Source organism: Gossypium hirsutum, chromosome A11 (genome assembly GCF_007990345.1).
Source record: "Gossypium hirsutum isolate 1008001.06 chromosome A11, Gossypium_hirsutum_v2.1, whole genome shotgun sequence".
NCBI lineage: Eukaryota > Viridiplantae > Streptophyta > Magnoliopsida > Malvales > Malvaceae > Gossypium > Gossypium hirsutum.
This window is the reverse complement of record NC_053434.1, coordinates 109316913-109339701: the sequence shown is the minus strand read 5'-3', so window position 1 is coordinate 109339701 and position 22789 is coordinate 109316913. Positions and strand designations below refer to the sequence as shown.

Sequence of the window (22789 nt, the reverse complement as noted above, 5' to 3'; positions counted from 1 at the left end):
TTCTATTGTGATGGCCCGCATATGATTAAGGACTGTCTAAAGAAGGTTGCGCTATCCGCTACGGAAGCGAAAGTGGAGTCCGATGTGGAGGATAACAATCTTAGTTCGATACTATGGGGTGTTGAAGACAAGACGAGTCATGGGCTGATGTTTGCAGACATCATATTGGCTGGCAGAAAGTTGAATGCACTTATCGACACAGGTGCGTCTGATTTATTCATGTCCAAAGGGGTGGCTCATAAACTTGGCCTCAAGATTGAAAATGAGCCGGGTCGGATTAAGACGGTGAATTCAAAAAGTGTTCCAATCAAGGGGGTTGCAAAGGGAATAAATTTCCAATTTGGCGATTGGACTGGTAAGACATCCATCAAGGTAATACCACTCGATGACTATGATTTTGTAGTTGGATTGAGTTTTCTTGATCAGGTTAATATGACGATTTGTCCTTCTGGTAATTTCATGGTGATTTCGGATTCGAACCGTCAATGCATGGTGAGATTGACAAGAAAGGGGAGCCTGAAAGGGAAAACATTGTCCGCAATCCAATTTGCTAAGGGAGTACGTAGAGATGAAGTCTCCTACTTAGCCACTTTAAAAATTGAGGAAACCAGTAAGACCGTGGGTGAGATCTCTAAGAAAGTGGGTCAAGTACAATCTTTTCGAGATGTGATGCCTGCAAAGTTGCCAAAGAGTTTGCTATCTAAGAGGGAGGTGGATCATAGGATCGAATTGGTGTCCAACATGGAGCCGCCAGCTAGGGCTCCATATCATGTCCCCCCCGGAATTGGAGGAATTACAGAAACATTTAAATGAGCTTTTAGATGCGGGATTCATTAGGCCATCTAAATCTCTGTATGGTGTACCGGTGCTATTTCAAAAGAAATATGATGGGTTATTACGGATGTGTATCGTTTATCGGGCCCTAAACAAGATCACCGTGAGGAATAGGTACCCTATACTCCTCATTGCAGCTTTACTCGACCAGCCTGGTAGTGCAAGACGATTTACCCAGTTGGACTTGAGATCGGGGTACCATTAAGTTCGGATAGCCGAAGGGGATGAACCAAAAACAGCTTGTGTGACGCGGTAGGGCTTGTATGAGTTTTTAGTGATGCCTTTTAGACTCACGAATGCCCCAGCTACATTCTGCACCTTGATGAATAAGGTACTTCAACCTTTCCTTGATTGTTTCGTGGTTGTTTACCTTGACGATATTTTGGTATACAGTAAGTCACTTGACGAACATGTGGAACATTTGAGAGAAGTGTTCCAACTTTGAGGGAAAATGAGTTGTTCCTCAAAGAGGAAAAATGCACATTTGCTCAACGAGAGGTTCCATTTCTAGGCCATATTGTGAGAGGTGGCAAGATCCGAATGGATAAAAGCAAGGTTCGGGCCATTACCGAGTGGGAGACTCCAACCAAGGTGACAGAGTTGAGATCTTTTCTAGGGTTGGCAAACTACTATAGATACTTTATCGAAGGCTACTCTAGAATTACCGCACCCTTGACGGACATGTTGAAAAGGGTAAGGTATGGGATTGGAACCCACAGTGTGAGAGGGCCTTCAATCAAATGAAGCAAGTAATGAAAAGTGAACTCGTACTTGCATTGCCGGATTACTCGACGCCTTATGAAGTATGCACGGATGCGTCAGATTATGCCATTGGGGGAGTACTGATGTAAGAGGGTTATCCCATTGCTTTCGAAAGTCAGAAGCTTAATGAAACGGAGCGGAGATATACGGTCCAAAAAAAGGAAATGACCGCTGTGGTGCATTACTTGCGCACATGGAGGTATTATTTACTGGGTTCCAGGTTCGTGGTCCTTACCGACAACTTTGTCAACAGTTATTTTCTAACCCAGAAAAAGTTGTCTCCCAAACAGGCTCGTTGGTAGGTTTTTCTAGCGGACTTCGATTTCACAATAAAATACAAGCCAGGAAGTGCCAACATGATGGCTGATGCACTTAGCCGAAAGATGGAATTCGTGGCCATTAGACAACCCAACGGGTCCTTATTGGAGCGCATTCGAGAAGGGTTATCCCATGACCCCACAGCCAAAAGCTTGATTGAGCTAGCCAAGGAAGGGAGAACGAGAAGATTTTGGCTTGATGGGGAATTATTATACACCCATGGCTACTGCCTCTATGTGCCTCACTATGGGAAATTACGCAAGGATGTCATAAAAGAATGCTATGACTCACGATGGGCGGGCCATCCGAAAATGCACCGTACCTTGACCCTTTTGGAGGATCGATACTATTGGCCTCACATGGGTAAAGATGTGGAGACCTATGTGAAGACTTGTCTAGTATGCCAAGAAGACAATGTAGAGTTAAAGAGTCCCACCAGCTTGTTACAACCCTTGGCCATTCCGGAAAGGCCATGGGAAAGTGTATCCATGGATTTTATTGTAGGTTTGCCTAAGTCTGACAGATTTGCAAGTATTCTTATTGTGGTAGACAAGTTTTCAAAGTATGCGACTTTTATTTCTACTATCAAGGAGTGCCACGCTAAGGAGGCAGCTCGCTTATTTTTTAGACACGTGGTAAAATATTAGGGAGTACCACTTTCTATTATTAGTGATCGAGATGGGAGATTTACGGGCCGGTTCTGGACAGAGCTGTTTAAGTCAATGGGCTCGGACTTGAACTTTTCTATAAGCATGCATCCACAAACTGATGGGCAAACTGAATGAGTGAATGTATTATTAGAGACATCTTCGACACTATGTGAGTGCCACGCAAAGGGATTGGCCTAAGTTGTTGGATGTGGCCCAATTTTCATACAACTTACAGCGAAGTGGGGCAACAAATCAAAGTCCGTTCGAAATAGTGACAGGCCAACAACCACTCACACCTAACGATGTTGCGACCCGTTATACAGGACCAAATCCTGCCGCGAACCAATTTGTGAAGGATTGGCAAGAAAAGAATGACTTGGCTAGGGCTTGTTTAACACAAAGTAAGCAAGCGCAACAAGAACTGGGCCGATTAGAGTCGAAGGGATATGCAGTTTCAGGTGGGTGACTCAGTCCTTGCCAAACTACACTTGATGTTGCGATATATAGGTTTGCACAAGGGGCTTGTGCGAAGATATGAGGGGCCGTTTAAAGTCTTGAAGAGGGTAGGCAAGGTGGCCTACAAACTTGAGTTGCCAGCAAAGCTGAAGCTCCACCCGGTGTTCCATGTAAGCATGCTCAAGCTATACCATGGGAATCAAGAGGATCCAAATCGAGGCAAGTCTGAAAGAGCACCAATAGGGGTAAAGGTCTCTTATGATCGAAAAGTTGAAAACATTGAGGCAGATCGTGTGGTGAGACGAAGGTATCATCATGTAGCACCCCAAACCCGGCCCAGACGTTATGGCCGAATCCGACACGCCACATTAAAGTTAAAAACCCATGTTCCCTTTTTAATGTTTTAAAAGTCGACTTTTGTTAAGCTAACCAAGTGAATGGAAGCTGGGCACCAGGTAGGTATCCGTAACAGAGGAGGTGAGCCATGAAGGCTACTTAAGTACCAAGCTCTTCGATTGGATCCAATCTTAGACATGCCCACATCCATTGCCACACTTGGTTATAACAAATTGAAACTTCTTTGAGTGGTTATCTTTGGTAAATCAAATATTCGTGACGTCGTGTTATTTTAAAACAAGCATCGTTTTGAAATCGCGCCCTAAGTCTAGCCCATTTGAATTATTATCCATCAATTTAAAGTTATTTAAAATAATATAATCCTAGAAAATCAAAGAAGAAAATAAAGTTAAATTGACCTTACTACAACCCAAAAGTTAAATAGTAATTAAAAATAGCTTAAGAAAACCAGTCTCCTTTCAAACCCAAAAGCGTTCACCATGACTACTCTGAATCCCCTCCGGCTCTAAGACACCCACATCAAGGCCCACCTGCAAGGTTAAAGAAGGGGTGAGTTTGGAAACTCAGTGTGTAAGGAAACCCATCCAAAGCCCAAGTCAGCTCAAGCCCATTGGGCCGAAGCCCATTTAGATAACAGTGGTACTGGGCCAGAGCCCTTTTCAGATTACATTAAACTGGGCCTTAGCCCCTTATTTAGATAACAGTATGGCCCATAGGCTCATTTCAAAATACATGCAACATCAATAAACATATGCAAGCCCATTTGGGGAGTCTACTCAACCCACCAACCGCTACACTCCACCCGTACCAACCCTACACTCCATGTGGGGAATAGCTCAACCCACCCAGCCCTACACTCCAAAGTTGCAGCCTTGTTGCTCAGTTAACAGTAAATTGAGGCAAAGCCTCCAGTACGTGAATAGGCCACTTTCAGTTCTTCCTCCATCAATATCCTAGTCCCATGCATCAGATGATAACAACATGGTATGCAGTAAATAACAACAGCCAAACATGCATTTAGGTCAATTTAACCCTAGGGGTATTTCGGTAATTTATCTCCTCGGGGCAAAACTGTAAATTTTCTACTTTTAAAGGTATTTCAGTAATTTATCTATTCTAGGATTTTTCATGCATACACCTACCTTTCACGTACTAACAGAAACACTTACCGAGGGTTCTTACCGAATTGGGCTCGTTGGCCCTTTATTCCAATTTTGGCCCAATAAGCCCAAAAATATCGAGGGCACAGAAATCATGCACTTTGTAGTCCAACATTATAGCTTACCAAAAATATTAATCGATTTACCTCACGAGCATTCGCATACTCGCAAATCTACAAAATACCGGTTTTCGGCATTTCAGCTTTTCGGCTTTTCGGCTTTTGCTGATGTAGACTAAGAAAGGATGTCAGTTACACACTTGTTTTATGACGATTCGTTGACGAGATCCACGCTCAAACTACCTACAATTATATTACTACCACGTTAATCTACTACCGAAACGAACTACATAATAACTCCTTACCTTATTCGGGCATAACACCTTAGGCACTAGCAATCCTACCTTTGCCGAAGTTTGCGACTAGACTTAGATCCTGTTGCTCCACTTGTCCAAGCCCTTGATCAGTAGCCTCTAGATCATATTATTATCAAGACAAAACAGTTATCACAACCCCTTAGGGCTACAAGTCCAAGTCGACAGCCTCCCTAACCTTTAGGGGTTTCGATTTTTCTAAAATACGAAATAAAGACTAGATTGAAAAGACTTACCACCGATTCCTTCGGTCAATGAACCCAATTAATTTCTACTCAATTCTGATACCAATCTAAGCCCTCAAATGATAACAAAAGTCGAGCCTTCAGTGATCTCACTATTCGGCCAAGTCCCTAAGAGAGTGGGGTTTTCGGCTTTTGTTGAAGCTGTGTAAAGAAAAATGAAATAGGAAGGTTTTGTTATGGTCTTGTCGATAGAACCTTGAGGTTTAAAGAACTAGAGAATTGGTCAAGAATGATGGAAAAGATAATAAAATTGGCTAGGAGAAATCAGCACAGAAGAAAGTATGGGTTTCGGGATTTCGACTTTTTATGGCAATGGCTATGAAGGTTTTAGAAACGTTTGAAGAAAAAGATGGAGATGTACAGGTGGTTAGAGAGATTCAGCTATGGAGGAAAAGAAAAAAAAGAAAAAGTTGAAGAGAAGAGGAGAGGAGAATGGTCAGCAAACGGCACAACTTTCCCCCTAATGCCGAATTTATACTAGCACTTAACCTAGCCGAATTTTGCCCCCCCAAAAGAAACCCTTGGCCGGCCAACTCCTGCTCCTCAAGAGTCCACTATTCGGCCATCACTACTCTCCCCAATCAGCTCCTAAATCCTCTCCCTTATCCCCTCCTTACTCAATCCCTTGAGCAATTTAAACTCCTCTTGACAGTCTTTCACTTAGGTTCCATTACTTTCCTTTTCTGCACATAAAAATTAATATCACTAGTTTGCTTACCTTGCGACTCGAACCTTAGCTTTCCTTGGTCATCCACACGCCACCTCTTAAGCCCCCAAATGACGCCACAAGCCAACTTACCACGGGCTTCCTTGTGTTTTATTTTACCCAATTAATACTTTAAAGCCCAGCTAACCAGAACCCCTTTTTCTATAGAATTAAAATTAACTAAAATTACCAGATTTTAACTTAAACTTGGGCCTTCTAGAGACCCACTAATCTGATTAAATCTACGCTAAGCAGACGGAACACCAAAATTTAAAATTTGCCAACACTCACAGAGTTCTCGAAAATTGGGGCGTTACAACTCTACCCCCCTTAAAAAAAATTTCGGCCTCGAAATTTACCTGATCCAAATAGTTGAGGGTATTGTTGACGCATAGTCTCTTCTGATTCCCAAGTAGCTTCTTCCCTTCCATGATTACGCCACAGTACTTTTACCAACGGAACCGACTTCCTTCTGAGAACTTTAACTTCTCGATCTAAAATTTGTATGGGCTCTTCCTCAAAGGTCAAATCAGTCCTTACTTCAATCTCCTCCACTGGTACAACATGCGAGGGATCCGATCGATATCGTCTTAACATAGACACATGAAAGATGTCATGGATTCTGTCCAACTCTGGTGGTAACACTAACTGATACGCTACTGGCCCTACCCACTTAAGAACCCGATAAGGCCCTATAAACCGTGGACTCAATTTGCCTTTCTTGCCGAATCTCAAAATCTTCTTCCAAGGTGAAACCTTTAAGAAAACCATATCCCCAACAGCGAACTCTATATCTTTGCACTTTAGATCCACATACAATTTCTATCTATCAGATGCCTCCTTTAATCGATCTCTTATCAACTTAACCTTACTCTCGGTATCTACCACCAACTCCGGTCCAAGCACTTATCGTTCACCCAACTCTGTCCAACATGTAGGCGTACGACATCTCCGCCCATAAAGTGCCTCATATGGAGCCATCTGAATACTTGCTTAGTAGCTGTTATTGTATACAAACTTCGCCAATGGCAAATAGTCCTTCCAACTCCCACGAAAATCGATGATACAACCCCTTAACATATCCTCCAAAATCTGAATAACCCCCTCCGACTGTCCATCTATCTGTGGGTGAAAGGCAATATTGAAATCCAAGCGGGTACCCAATGCCTCCTACAACTTCTTCCAGAACTGAGATGTTAACCTAGGGTCTCGGTCGGAAAGAATCGACACTGGCACTCCATGTAGTCGCACTATATCTGCCACATACAACCTAGCCAACTTTTGCAGGGAGTAATCAATACGAACTGGTATGAAATGGGCAGATTTTGTTAACCTAGCCACCACTACCCACACAGAATCTTTCTTGGTGGGTGTCAAAGGTAGCCCACTCACAAAGTCTATAGTGACTCTCTCCCACTTCCACAATGGAATTTTCACCTGTTGCAGTAATCCAGAAGGAAATTGATGCTTAGTTTTTACTTGCTGGCATGTCAGACATTTCCCCACGAATTCCGTTACTTCTCATTTAAGCCCAGGCCACCAATACAGTTCTCGCAAGTCGTGATACAACTTATTCCCTCCAGGATGCATGGCACAAAGTCTCCCATGAGCTTCCTTCAATATTGACTGTCTCAAGTCAGAGTCCTTTGGAACACAAATTCTTCATCGGAAGTATAAAACTCCTTCAGTATTCAGTCTAAAATTCTTATTCTCACCCTTCTCAACTTGCTGAAACCGAAGAACCAACGAATCATCCTTCAACTGTTTTTCTTTAATCTGCTCAGTCTAAGTATGCCTCACTTGCAATTCTGCTAACAGACTTCCATTGTCAAACAGACTCAAACGTGCAAACAAGGCTCTCAAATCAGAAACAACCCTTCGACTCAACGCATCAGCCACCACGTTAGCCTTACCTGGGTGGTACTCAATCAAACAGTCGTAATCCTTAAGCAACTCTACCCATCTTCGTTGCCTAAGGTTTAACTCCTTCTGAGTTAACAGATACTTTAGGCTATTATGGTCTGTGTATATGATACACTTTTCTCCATATAAGTAATGTCTCCAGATTTTCAATGCGAAGATCACTGCTGCTAGCTCTAAATCGTGCGTAAGGTAGTTCGCTTCATGAGGTTTAAGCTGTTGCGAAGCATAAGCGACTACCTTACCCTCTTGCATCAGTACACATCCTAACCCCACATGCGACGCATCACTGTACACAGTGAAGTCCTTCCCAAACTCCGGTTGAATCGACACTGGTGCTTCAGCCAATACCTTTTTCAAATGGTCAAAAGCTTTTTACCGATTCTCAGTCCAAACAAATGTTACCCCTTTCCTTAACAGTTTCGTCAATGGTGCAGCAATCAGAGAAAATCCTTCTATGAACCTTCGGTAATAGCCTGCCAAACCCAGAAAACTCTAGATTTTCGATACTGATTTTGGTGGCTTCCATCCCAGAACTGCCTCAACTTTTCAAGGATCCACTATAATTCCTTCAGCAGAAACCACATGACCTAGAAAAGCCACTTCTCGCAACCAAAATTCACACTTACTAAACTTTGCATACAGTTGCTTCTCTCTCAGCACTTGCAGCACAATACGTAGATGCTCCTCATGTTTCTCCTCGATTTCTGAGTATACCAGAATATCATCGATGAAAACTACCACGAATCGGTCTAAATAAGGTTGGAACACTCGATTCATCAGATCCATGAAAGTGACAGGTGCATTCGTCAACCCAAACGGCATAACCAGGAACTCGTAATGACCATATCGAGTCCTGAATGCTGTCTTATGAATATCCACTTCCTTTACCCTTAACTGATGGTATCCAGATCGAAGGTCAATCTTGGAAAATACCGAAGCTCCTCTAAGTTGGTCGAATAAATCATCTATCATTGGCAGTGGGTATTTGTTCTTTATCGTCAGTTTGTTCAACTGGTGGTAATCGATGCACATGTGCATTGTCCCGTCATTTTTCTTCACAAACAGGACCGGTACTCCCTATGGAGACACACTAGGTCTAATGAAGCCTCTATCTAACAACTCTTAGATTTGAGCTTTCAGTTCCACTAACTCCTTCGGTGCCATTCTATAGGGTGCAATGGATACTGGAGCTATTTTAGGCAACAAATCGATTCCAAACTCCACTTTCCGATTTGGAGGTAATCCAGGAAGCTCCTCTGGGAAAACATCTCAGAATTCCCTAATAGTCCTGACGGTATCCACAGTCAGATCCCTAGTTTCAACTTGATTTACAAAAGCCAAGTACGCCTCGCATCCCTTACGCATCAGTTTCTCAGCCCTTAAAGCTGATACCACATTGGACAAGTAATCTCTTCGTTCCCCAATAATCATTACCTCCTTATCCTTAATAGTTCTTAACACCATCCTCTTAGCTGCACAATCCACTGTTGCCCTATGCCTGGTCAGCCAATCCATCCCTAAAATCAAATTGAATTCTCCGAACGGTAACTCCATTAAATCTCCACAGAAAATCCTATCTTGAGTCTCTAAAAGCACCTCCCTAAAGAGTTTCTCTACTTCAACTGAGTGACTTAACAGACTTATCACAGTTACCCCACACACAATCTCCTCAAAGTGAACACCCAATGCCCTAGAAATATCATATGCTACATATGAATGAGTTGACCCCACATCTATCAGAGCAGTATACGGTACGTCAGAGATAAAAAAATGTACCAATTATGACATCAGGTGCGTCACCCTCCTCGCGGCGACGAGCAGCATATACCAAAGCTGGCTGACGAGCCTCAGTGTTAACAGTACCCCTGCCAGGTGCCCCACGTCCATGGCCATTGCCACCGCGACCTTGGCCACGACCTCTCGACGGCGGCGGTCCACCTCGTGCTGGTTGGACAGGTTGCACAGCCCTTTGTTCAACCACATGAGCCTGAGCTGGCCTCCTAGGGCAATCCTTGATCTTATGTTCCTCTGATCCACAACGAAGACAAGCCCCAGAACGTTTCCAACATTCCCCCAGATGCATTCTACCACAATCTCCACAAGCTTGTGGTCTAACAGTATTCACCGGAACCGCTCGAATTAGTTCTTCCATCCTAGCTCTCTTAACATTCCGGTTTGCAGCACCAGTTGGTCCAACATCTCTTCTAAACTGGTTTCGATCCCTGTCGCAGTTCTTTCGTTCAGCTTGCTTCACCTCTTCAGCTATCTTAGCCTTTTCTACTAGTGCAGCAAAATTGCGCTCTCTCTGCGGAGCTACGAGTACCATTAGCTCATTCCTGAGACCATCCTCAAAGCGAACACTACGCTCGAATTCAGTAGAGACAATACCACTAGCATACCGGCTCAATCGCAGAAACTCTGCCTCATATTTAGCAATGGTCTTACCACCCTGAGTCAGGTTCAGGAATTCCTTTCTTCGTGCATCCACATAGCTAGCTCCGACATACTTCGCCTTGAAAGACTGCTTAAACAACTCCCAAGTTACCCTCTCAGCTGGGGTACCCTCTCTCACAGTGATCCACCATGGACATGCCTCGTCCCGTAGCAAAGACACTGCCCCTTTTAACTTTTGCTCTACTGTGCAGTTCAGGTCATCTATAATTCGCTCCGTGGCTTCCAGCCAGTACTCAGCCACATTTGGGGCTACTCTAGATATACCTCCAAAGACTTCCGCTCCATTGGCCCGGAATCGCTCAGAAATGGACCCCCTATTCATGGGCCCGATATTGGCTCCGGCCACCCTTTCCAAAACTCTTAACATGGCCCGAGACAGAGCGTCATCCCCCGCGGCTCGATCATACGGCCCGTTCTCATCCACCGGTGGTGATCGTGCTACCTCAGTGGGTATGTGTTTAGAAGACGAAGATCCAGCTTGAGTACTACCTCGGCCTCGACCACGACCTCTTTCTCGAGTAGCTCTCGTACTCATATCGATTTATCTGATTACAAATTTTATGCAGTTAGTTTACTGTTTCCACTGTTTATTACAGAATATCTTATGAACAGATAAGGTTTCAGAGTTGTTCTCGCGTAACCACAGTTTAGCTACTGTCTCGGTTTCCTAGGGCTTAGTTTACCCTACAGTCTCAGTTTCGTAGCCTTTACGCTACATTATCCATAGTACTATCTCTAAGGTCTAGTAATAACTACAGTACAGTTCAGTATGTAAAACAGAAAGGTACTTACAGCCTTGGTACCGGGGATTCAGTGTCTCATCAGTTTTCAGATAAACTCAAAAGATTTAGGCTTTTTGAAATCCATTTTTCAAACATTTGATTTAAAAAAAACAAGTTCGGAGATTATCTCCTCTAAACAGAAGATTTATTTTCAAAAGTCAGGTTTTTCCAAAAATACTCTTTTTGGCATAAAGTTTTAAAAACCCCCCTTTTAGACCCGATCTACAGCCGAGTTGTTGTAACCTGACGCTCTGATACCACTAAATGTAGCACCCCAAACCTGGCCCAGACGTTATGGCCGAATCCGACACCCCACATTGAAGTTAAAAACTCATGTTCCCTTTTTCGTATTTTAAAAGTCGACTTTTGTTAAGCTAACCAAGTGAATGGAAGTTGGGCACTAGGTAGGTATCCGTAACAGAGGAGGTGAGCCATGAAGGCTGCTTAAGTACCAAGCTCTTCGATTGGATCCAATCCTAGACATGCCCACATCCATTGCCACATTGGTTATAACAAATTGAAACTTCTTTGAGTGGTTATCTTTGGTAAATCAAATATTCGTGACGTCGTGTTATTTTAAAACAAGCATCGTTTTGAAATCGCGTCCTAAGTCTAGCCCATTTGAATTATTATCCATCAATTTAAAGTTATTTAAAATAATATAATTCCAGAAAATCAAATATGAAAATAAAGTTAAAATGGCCTTATTACAATCCAAAAGTTAAATAGTAATTAAAAATAGCTTAAGAAAACCAGTCTCTTTTCAAACCCAAAAGCGTTCACCATGGCCACTCTGAATCCCCTCCGGCTCCAAGACACCTACATCAAGGCCCAACTGCAAGGTTAAAGAAGGGGTGAGTTTCGAAACTCAGTGTGTAAGGAAACCCATCCAAAGCCCAAGTCAGCTCAAGCCCATTGGGCCTAAGCCCATTCAGATAACAGTGGTACTGGGCCAGAGCCCTTTTCAGATTACATTAAACTGGGCCTTAGCCCCTTATTTAGATAACAGTATGGCCCATAAGCCCATTTCAAAATACATGCAACATTAATAAACATATGCAAGCCCATTTGGGGAGTCTACTCAACCCACCAACCGCTACACTCCACCCGTACCAGCCCTACACTCCATGTGGGGAATAACTCAACCCACCCAGCCCTACACTCCACAGTTGCTGCCTTGCTACTCAGTTAATAGTAAATTGAGGCAAAGCCTCCAATACGTGGACAGGCCACTTTCAGTACTTCCTCCATCAATATCCAGTCCCATGCATCAGATAATAGCAACATGGTATGCAATAAATAACAATAGTCAAACATGCATTTAGGTCAATTTAACCCTAGGGGTATTTCGGTAATTTATCTCCTAGGGGTAAAACTGTAAATTTTCTACTTTTAAAGGTATTTCAGTAATTTATCTATTTTAGGATTTTTCATGCATACACCTACCGTTCACGTACTAACAGAAACACTTACCGAGAGTTTTTACCGCATTGGGCTCGTTGGCCCTTTATTCCAATTTTGGCCGAATAAGCCCAAAAATATCGAAGGCACAAAAATCATGCACTTTGCAGTCCAATATTGCAGCTTACCAAAAACATTAATCGATTTACCTTACGAGCATTCGCACACTCGCAAATTTACAAAATACCAGTTTTCGGCATTTCAGATTTTTGGCTTTTGCCGATCTAGGCTAAGAAAGGGTGTTAGTTACACACCTGTTTTCTGACGATTCATTGACGAAATCCACACTCGAACTACCTACAATTATATTACTACCACGTTAATCTACTACCGAAACGAACTACATAATAACTCCTTATCTTATTCGGCCATAACACCTTAGGCACTAGCAATCCTACCTTTGTCGAAGTTTGTGACTAGACTTAGATCCCGTTGCTCCACTTGTCCAAGCCCTTGATCATCAGCCTCTAGATCATATTATTATCAAGACAAAACAATTATCACAACCCCTTAGGGCTACAAGTCCAAGTCGACAGCCTCCCTAACCTTTAGGGGTTTCGATTTTTCTAAAATACGAAATAAAGACTAGATTGAAAAGACTTACCATCGGTTCCTTTGATTAATGATCCCAATTAATTTCTACTCAATTCTGATACCGATCTAAGCCCTCAAATGATAACAAAAGTCGAGCCTTCAGTGATCTCACTATTCGGCCAAGTCCCTAAGAGAGTGGGGTTTTCCGCTTTTGTTGAAGCTGTGTAAAGAAATATGAAATAGGAGGGTTTTGCTATGGTCTTGTCGATAGAACATTGAGGTTTAGAGAACTAGAGAATAGGTCAAGAATGATGGAAAAGATAATAAAATTGGCTAGGAGAAATCGATATAGAAGAAAGTATGGGTTTCGGGATTTCGACTTTTTATGGCAATGGCTATGAAGGTTTTAGAAACGTTTGAAGCAAAAGATGGAGATGCATAGGTGATTAGAGAGATTCGGCTATAGAGAAAAAGAAGAAAAAGAAAAAGTTAAAGAGAATAGGAGAAAAGAAAGAAAAGGAGAATGGTCAGCAAACGACACAACTTTCCCCCTAATGCCGAATTTATATTGGCACTTAACCTAGCCGAACTTTTCCCTCTAAAAGAAACCCTTGGCCGGCCAACTCTTGCTCCTCAATAGTCCACTATTCGGCCATCACTACTCTCCCCAATCGGCTCCTAAATTCTCTCTCTTATCCCCTCTTTACTCAATCCCTTGAGCAATTTAAACTCCTCCTGACAGTCTTTCACTTAGGTTCCATTACTTACCTTTCCTGCACATAAAAATTAATATCACTAGTTTGCTTACTTTGAGACTCGAACCTTAGCTTTCCTTGGTCATCCACACGCCACCTCTCAAGCCCCCAAGTGACGCCACAAGCCAACTTACCACGGGCTTCCTTGTATTTTATTTTACCCAATTAATACCTTAAAACCCAGCTAACCAGAACCCCTTTTTCTATAGAATTAAAATTAACTAAAATTACCAGATTTTAACTTAAACTTGGGCCTTCTAGAGACCTACTAACCTGATTAAATCTACGCCAAGCAGACAGAACACCAAAATTTAAAATTTGCCAACACACACAGAATTCCCGAAAATTGGGGCGTTACACATCGGCCACGACATGAATACTTGGTACGATGGAAATGACTACCTGACAGCGAAACAAGTTGGGAACTTGCCGAGGCATTGTGGCAATTTCAATAGAAGATAGCCCAATTCCATGAGGGGGACGCGATGATGGCGTCGCTAGAACAAGTGGAGGGGAATGTCATGGGTTGCGAAGGGAAACTTGCAACCATGACGGACTTGTGTGATTTATTACTTTTGAGGGAAGTCATTTGGCCCAATCAGACTGGTTGAGTTCTTGGAGAGATTGAAAGCCCATCTCCGGAGCTTGGCAAATATGGAAAGTAATCTTTAAAGATATGCTTGGCAAATATGGAAGTGAATCTTCAAAGATATGTGATCCTAGACTTTAATGTAATATTTAGAAGATACAATTCTGTAATCTTAGAGATTTGATATCTTGATAGCTTTAGATATTAGCCATTGATGTATTTCGATTTGTACCGTTGATATTAAGAAGGCTCAACTATAAATAGAGGCCTCTCCCCCTTATTGTATTCATTCATTGATTAATAGAATTTTGAGAGCATTCACTCAAACTTTTCTCTCAAGTGTTCTTATTTTTCTGTGGCTTTTGTTCATCTTTTGAGATTGTTCTTACTTCGTTCTTCTGCTGTTCTTCGTGGGTTCTTTAGAGGAGTTCTATTGAATCCTCATTTGTTGCGAGATAGGCTGACTTAGGCGTTTTTTAGCGGAGAAATGCTTAAGGCCGCACAGATTGCTTGGGAAAACTCTAAGTCCGTGACACTAATAGAGGGTAAGAAAAGACAAAGAAAAGTGGAAGAATCATTTATTGACGCGGGAGATGTTGGGGAGGCAAGTTCTTTTGTTTTAGCGACTAGCTCTGGAATCCAGAGCAGCCGATCGCAATGAAAATCCTTAGTTTTAATGTTCGTGGATTGGGGAGTCCACGAACCATCAAGAGGCTCAGAAACAAATTAAGAGCCATCAATCCCCGCATTTTGTTTCTTATCAAAACAAAACTTAGTGTGAAATGGATGGAAAGGGTGAAACAGAAATGTGGTTTTGAAAATAAAATTAACGTCGAGTAGGTGGTATTTCTTTGGGCTGGAAAGGGAATTTTTTGGTCCAACTTAAAAAGCTTTTCCTCTTTCCATATCAATGTTGAGATTCATGATCAGAGTGTGATATTGCTTGGCGTTTTACGGGATTTTACGGGAATCCAGATGAGAGGAGTTGCAGTGAATCTTGGAACCTGCTTAGAAGATTAAGGTAGGAACAAACGCTTCATTGGGTCATACTAGGTGATTTTAATGAGATTACATACTCTTTTGAAAAAATGAGTGGTCGGTTGAGAGCTGAACGTCAAATGGGTGAGTTTCAAATGGTTTTAGAAAAGTGTGATCTCAATGATCTTAGTTTTATTGGCTGTTAGTTTACTTGGGGACGGGGAAGATTTGCGTCAACGAATATTCGGGAAAGGTTGGGCCGAGGAGTGGCAACGTGTAATTGGGTTAATCTATATCCTAATTATCAGGTTCAGTATCTGAATCATTCCTTTTCTGATCACTCTCCCATTCTTTTGGATACAAGGGGAGAGCAAAGGAATCCTTCGTGTTATAAAGAGAATATTTTCCGTTTTGAGGCCAAATGGTGTTTGGATAGTTCTTTTAAGGGTGTTCTAAGTAGACATTGGAATGAATTTTCTAGTAATATTCCTGGAAAACTTGAATACTTAGGCTTACAGCTTCAAAGGTGGAGTAAAGTCAAAGCTAGAGAAAATACGTTACACCAAAGGGAGATTGATGAGAAGCTTAGTTATCTTTATAATCAGGACCCTTCAGATGACATCTTGGTTGAAATTGTTGATATTCAATTGAGCCTGAATCTAGAGGCTGATCAGAAACAACTCTACTGGGAACAACGTGCTCGGGTCAATGGGTTGAAGGATGGGGACAGAAATACCAATTTTTTTCATAAAGTAGCTGTCCAACGGAAGCTACGGGGCAAAATCAAGGAGTTAGAAGGAGAGCACGGTGAGAAAATTTCTACGAATGAGGATATGCTTAAGTTAGTAACGGATTTTTTTGGTCAGCTGTTCTCGGCTTTAGATTCGAGTGCCGATGAGAGTATTTTCGGGCAAGTGGAAAAGAGGATTACTGATGACATGAATGCATCCCTCCTTAAGCAATTCACAGAGGAAGACATTTTCAATGCTGTTAAATCAATGGCCCCGTTGAAAGCTCCTAAGACTGATAGTTTTTCGGCAATGTTTTTTCAAAAGTACTGGTACATTTTTTGAGCTGAAATTTCTAAGTATTGTCTTGATGTTTTGCACGATCATTCAGAGTTAGAAGTTATCAACAAAACACGTATTGTGTTGATTCCCAAAACTGAAAATGCAAAAAATCTCACATTTTAGGCCCATTAGTCTTTGTAATGTAATTTACAAGATTATCGCAAAAGTTTTGGTTATTCGTATGAGTTCCATGTTGGGTTGTTGCATCAATAAAGCCCAAGGGGCTTTTATCCTAGAAAGACCTATTTCGATAATGTGTTAATTGCTTACAAAGTTCTTCATTCTTTAAAGATGAAGAAAGAAGGGAAACATGGGAATTTTGCACTTAAACTCGATATGAGTAAAGCGTATGATCGTGTTGAATGAGATTTTTTGGCTGGTATGATGACTCATATGGGTTTTCATGAGGATTGGATAATTCTTATTATGAGGTGTGTCTGTTCCGTTTCCTATTCGGTGTGTTTTAATGGGATGAATGGTGAACGGTTCTTACCGTCCAGAGGGTTAAGGCAGGGCGATCCTCTTATTAGCCCGTACCTTCTTCTTATTTGTGCAGGAGGTTTTCTACTCTTATCTCTGAAGTAAAGCAAAAAGGCCTTATGAAAGGCGCAACTATTGACAGGGGTAGATTTGCGATTAATCACTTGTTCTTTGCGGATGATTGCATTCTATTTGAGGATACCTCTATTGAGGGAGCTATGGTGGTTAGAGAGGTTATAAAGGAGTATGAGGATGTCTCGGACCAAAGAGTGAATTTCGAAAAGTCTTTGATTTATTTCGGGGCTAATGTTGATACTCACACTAAGGACTCCATTACTAATACATTGGGTGTGAAGGTTGCTTCGAATTTTGAGAAGTATCTTGGCTTACCTATGATGGTGGGGAGAAAGAAGAATTGGGCCTTTCCAAATTTTTTAGACCGTTTTAGGAGATGTATTGCGGGATGGAATTTACGTTTCTTATCGATAGGGGGCAATGAAGTTTTTGTGAAATATGTTTTACAGTCGATCCTGATTTATGTTATGCAATGTTTCGCTTTGCCTAAATCTTTATGTCACAAGCTCGAAGGCGTCATGAATAAATTTTGGTGATCTAATAATAAGTCAGCCAAAGGTATCCATTGGAGCAATTGGGATGGACTTTGTAAACCGAAAAGTATGGGTGGGCTGGGTTTTAAAAATCTGTTATTGTTTAATAAGGCATTATTAGCAAAACAAGTTTGGCGTCTTTTATCCCAGCCCACTAGTCTATTAGCCAAAGTTCTTAAAGCCCGCTACTATCCTAATTCAGATATTTTAACAGCCAATGTAGGTTCTTACCCCTCTTTTACCTGGAAGAGCATCTGCAGTGCTCGAGAATTAATTGCTGATGGAATTTTGTGGCGGGTTGGTAATGGATCTTGCATTAATATTTGGAATGACCTGTGGCTTCCTGGTAGAGAGGAAAATAGAGTGTCAGTTCAACAAATTCATCCATAATATACGACTGTTAGCCATATGATGGATAATGTTTCTAATACCTGGAATAATGAGTTGATCTTTATTATTTTTTATGATGATCAAGTGAAACGTATTCTTTCTATTCCACTCTCTGGATCTAGGTCGGAGGACATCCTGGTGTGGAAATTTGAAGGTTCTGGGGACTACTCAGTCAGAAGTGGGCATCGGGTCCTTGTTTTTGATTTTTTACAGAGAAATAATTACATTAAACCTAATATGGAGGTTTACAAGGATTTTTACAATATTTTTTGGCCTATTCACATTCCTGCCAAAATTAAAATACATTTGTGGAGACTCCTTAATAATTTTCTACCCCATTTTTGTAATCTGGCAATCAGATCTCTGCGGGTTGATTTGATTTATCCCCTTTGCAAGAGGGCTCTAGAGGATATGGATCATCTATTGTGGTCATGTGATGTTCTTCGTTCAGTATGGCGTTTCTCCATATTCGAACTGCTCTTCCTGATAGTAGCTTGAGCTACAAAGATCTCTTTGTTAATACTTTCTATTTGGCTGATAAGCAAAGCAAACAGTTTATTGCTATTTCTATTTAGGCTCTATGGTTCAGAAGAAACAAGTTAATTTCTTGAAGGTATTAATTTCTCTTTGCAGGATATCTTAGGTTTCATTCGTGGCTACCAACAAGAGCTAGTTCAATGTCAAGAAAAGTTGAGAGTTATTTACTCGCCACTATTAGGAAAGTGCTAGATCCCTCCGGGGTTAGGTATTATCAAATTAAATTTCAATGCATCTTTTCAAAGTGAGGTAAGAACTTCTATTTCAGCAATAATTGCTAGAAATCATAGAGGAGAATATATTAGGGCAGAGACTTATCTGTTTAATGATGTGGCTGATGCGTTCGTGGCTGAAGCAAGGGCGTACGAGCTAGCGGTGCTTTTTGCTATCCATATGGGCTTCCATCGGGTGTTGGTGGAAGGTGACTCCTTGACGGTTATAAAGAAAATGATGACAAGGGTAGAAGACAGATCTCTCATTAGATCTATCGTTCATCAGATTAATAAACTGGAAAATTGTTTTGATGAAATAGATTACCTTTTTGTTCCTCGCTTGGCTAATGGCATGGCCCACACTTTGGCCATGGAAGGACGGAGAAGTCGGTTTTCTGGATTCTGGGGGAATGAAGTTTCAAGCTCTGTCAAACAATTGATGGAGAAAAAACAGAGATTTTGACTCAGCAATTTTAAGTCTGGTTTACTTTGATTTGAATATGGAGAAGGTTCTTTGAATCTCCATGGATGGACTCAAAGCTTTTGGGTTCCCCTCTGTGATTGTTATCTCTATTATGCGGACGGGGAAGCTGTTTCGACTGATATTTTGAAGGGTTATTTGATTCGTCTCATGGTTTAAGGGGTTTCTGTTGTTTTCCATTAATGGTTTTGTTTTCTAGGGGCAGTTCTTGTTTTGTCCGTTGGGTTTCTACTGTTTTGTCTTTTCCTAGTTTTCTTTTATTGTTTTCTTTGCTTTATCGTTATTACTTTTTACCTATACTTTCAATCACTTTGAGGCACGTGATGATCAATAAATATCAGTCATTTACTAAAAAAAATCAAATATAATTAAGTGATTTTTCAAAAGTTAATAACATGTTAACAGCACTGGGAACGACTTTGGTCATATAATCTGTCAGTTTATTATGTTCTCACGAAACATGCTGAAACTTAAGTTGTTAGTTTTGCTTGAATAAAACATGTATTAAACGAAGTTTATAAAGATTATTATCAACCGCATAACCATTCTCAATTATATCAATCAACAATGCATTGTCGCTTTCAATCACAACCTTACGAAATTCTTTCTTCCAAGCTTGAGTGAGTCCTTCATATATAGCTCGTGCTTCAATATGCTTACGGAATCCTTAAATTAATTTATTTTAGTTGTTGTATCTTATTTAATATACTAAACAATATATCTATACTATTTATTATTTTATTGAGTTGGTTTTATCGATTGGGTCACCCATTTGACTAGGGAAATTTTTGGAAATGTTCATCAGTAATTAAAATAAGATTTAAACTTAAACTACTTGCATTAGTAAAATCTTTAATTTATCACTTAACTAAAGTTTTATTTTGAAATTTTTATACATTTAAAAAGATTTAATTATATTTTATTACCACCATCAATTTTGTGTGTATATATATATGTTAATGTATTTGATTGAATTGGTGTCCCGACTCAAGATTGATGGCAACACCAAGATAAACAATTTTAATATAATTTTTTTCATTGTGATAGGATTTCTAGTATTAATAAATATAAATCTATAATTTATAATTTATATAAAAGCACGAATTTGAAAAAAAATTAACCTGATGAGAATACTCTTTATTTTCTATTATATTACTATATCTTTTAATTATCACTTAATTAATGTTAAAATTATATATCAATTAAAATTTAATTCTAGATCTATAAATAACATTCGTATCTCAAAAAGAAATATTTAAATCACAATATGTGTAAACTTCACATTGAATGCAATTAATTAGAATAAAATTTATGTTTTAAATTTCATTTTTTTTATTGATGCCTTAGTGTTTTCTGTGTGAAGTAAGTGAAATATTACATAAACATATTCTTGAGTAAATTGCATTTTCCTCTTTTAGGACTTCTTGAATCTTCATAGGGGATCTTCGAACATGTGCAAACCTTCGACATTTGAGAAAGTCATTTTTGTTAATGTATATGCAATCTTGTTAATTTCTCTGGGAACATATCTCAAGCACCACTTCTCTTCATCCAATAGAATCCATCGAATCCACCTAACCAGAGTAAAATTTGACCTTTCAAGTTTGCCTTGGTTTTGAATCTTATATATGCTCACCATGACAGTTTTGAGTTTGACAAAGCTAAGGTGAATGAATGCAAAATACTTAATATCATCAATAAAGATAAAACTCTGAGATAATGCTTAAAAAATTTGTAGAGATAAATCTAAAAATTATATGCATGAATTATGATTTTGTGTATATTTATAAATAAAAAAATTAATTCAATTTTTACAAGACATTAAAACAATTATCGATATAACAATAATTTACATTTACATACCGTGTTGAGTATGACTCATATTTCAGTTAAATTTGAGAAATAATCTTTCAGTTACATTCTGTTTATTTGTTTCAATCAAACTCTGATTAGTCTAAATTATTTTATTATTATTAGACCTATAAATTTAGCCTATAAATAGGCTCTTTTACAACCTTAGAAAAAACACCCATTAAATATTAGAGCTCATAACACATTTAGAGAATTTTGTGTTTATGTTTTGAAGGTTTTTTGTTTTCAAATTTTCGTGGTTTAATTTTTATCTCCATATTTTGTACTCTTCATTCTTTTACTATTATAGTAAAATTATCTTTGCCGGTGGTTTTTCATCCTCATTGGAGGAGTTTTTTCATGTTAAATTTGTGTGTTCGATTTCTCAATTTATTCCGATATTTTTTTACTTGTTGCTTAATCGGGTCGATCCCAACAAGTGGTATCAGAGCTAGTTCAATTTTATTAGATCAGCCCATTCAGAGATGGCAACAACTATGTTTGAAATTTAGAAATTTGATGGTGAGACAAATTTCAATCTGTGGCAAGTTTGGATGATGGCAATTCTAGTTCAAACCAATTTGAAAAAGGTTGTTACCGAGAAAAAGCCTGAGAATCTAAATTAAACAGAATGAGAAGAGCTTGATGAAAAGACATTGTCTGCAATCCAGTTGTACCTCATGAATACGGTATTGCAAGAGGTATTAAAGGAGAAAACCTGTAACACCCTTAACCTGTATCCGTCGCCAGACTAGGGTTAAGAGGTATTACTAGACATATCGAAATGTTTAACATTCATTTCACAATCATCATAGCATCATAGTCATACATCAATACATAGTCCCTTACATAGGTTAACGAGACCTTAAACATGCTTTAGAAAGAGGTCACGACTAAACCGAACACATTTAAAATTTTTCAGAACTTAAACATTTTTCAAAGTTATACAGGTCACACGCCCATGTGAATAGGCCGTGTACCTCACACGGCATTAAACACGCCTGTGTGTCTAGACCGTGGCAAAATAGGGCATACATACTGACTGGTCCACACGGTCACAAGACACGCCCGTGTGCCAGGCTGTGTGAAAATTTAGGAGGCCACTAACTTAGGTCACAAGGCCTAGCACACACCCATGTGTGCGACTACGTGGTCTACCCAGGCTCATTTTGAAGTGGCCATTGAGCAACACAGCTAGGACATACGCCCGTTTCCCTGCCCGTGTGGGCAAAAATAGGACATTTACAAGGCCAATTTGCCACCCATTTAGGATCCTCCATATAAGCATCATAACCAAACAATTTTCATTCTAATTTTCAGCCAATTCACAACCAAAACACACATCATATATACCATATCATTGTCAACCAAATTCATGCTCATTATCCAAAATAAAACATACCGTAATTACCTACTAAACACATTTTCAAATATACATGTCCTTATCACTAAGTTTCACATTCATTCTCTTATCAAAATCATACCACTTCCGTAACCAAATCACATTACTAACTTACCAAATTGACTATTTCTCACTAGGTCATATATATATATCAAATATACCACTTTTGCATCACATATCAAATACCAAAATCACACCATAAATTCAACCATAATCTAGCCATATCACATGGCACGATGTATACTTTACAAAACATATTCACATACTTCTAGCCTATACATTCCATACTTCAATATATATATTTTCAAAAGGTACCAAATAGAGTTCGATAGTGTGGTGATGATCCTCGATTATCCCCGAGTTTTCGGTAGCTTCGATATCTATAAAACAGTTGAAAGACACACAAAGTAAGCTTTTAAAA

General features: G+C 39.9%; 1 protein-coding gene across 6 annotated transcripts; it reads right to left on the bottom strand.

Annotated features, from left to right (window-relative positions):
• Positions 1-8857: 8857 nt before the first annotated feature.
• On the bottom strand, positions 8858-19355 carry LOC107888787 (uncharacterized). Of its 6 annotated transcripts, none has more exons than XM_041081691.1 (4): positions 18960-19355; positions 17927-18850; positions 17727-17838; positions 8858-11839 (listed from the first exon to the last, which is right to left on the bottom strand). In XM_041081691.1, exon 4 carries the CDS (start codon positions 10771-10773, stop codon positions 9541-9543), a length of 1233 nt encoding a protein of 410 aa, XP_040937625.1. In that variant the 5' UTR covers positions 10774-11839; positions 17727-17838; positions 17927-18850; positions 18960-19355; the 3' UTR covers positions 8858-9540. The 6 variants fall into 6 exon arrangements, with proteins under 6 accessions (XP_040937625.1, XP_040937626.1, XP_040937623.1 ...); XM_041081692.1 differs by having other exon boundaries at positions 17738-17838; XM_041081689.1 differs by having other exon boundaries at positions 8858-11855; positions 18960-19354.
• Between the last annotated feature and the right edge of the window lie 3434 nt (positions 19356-22789).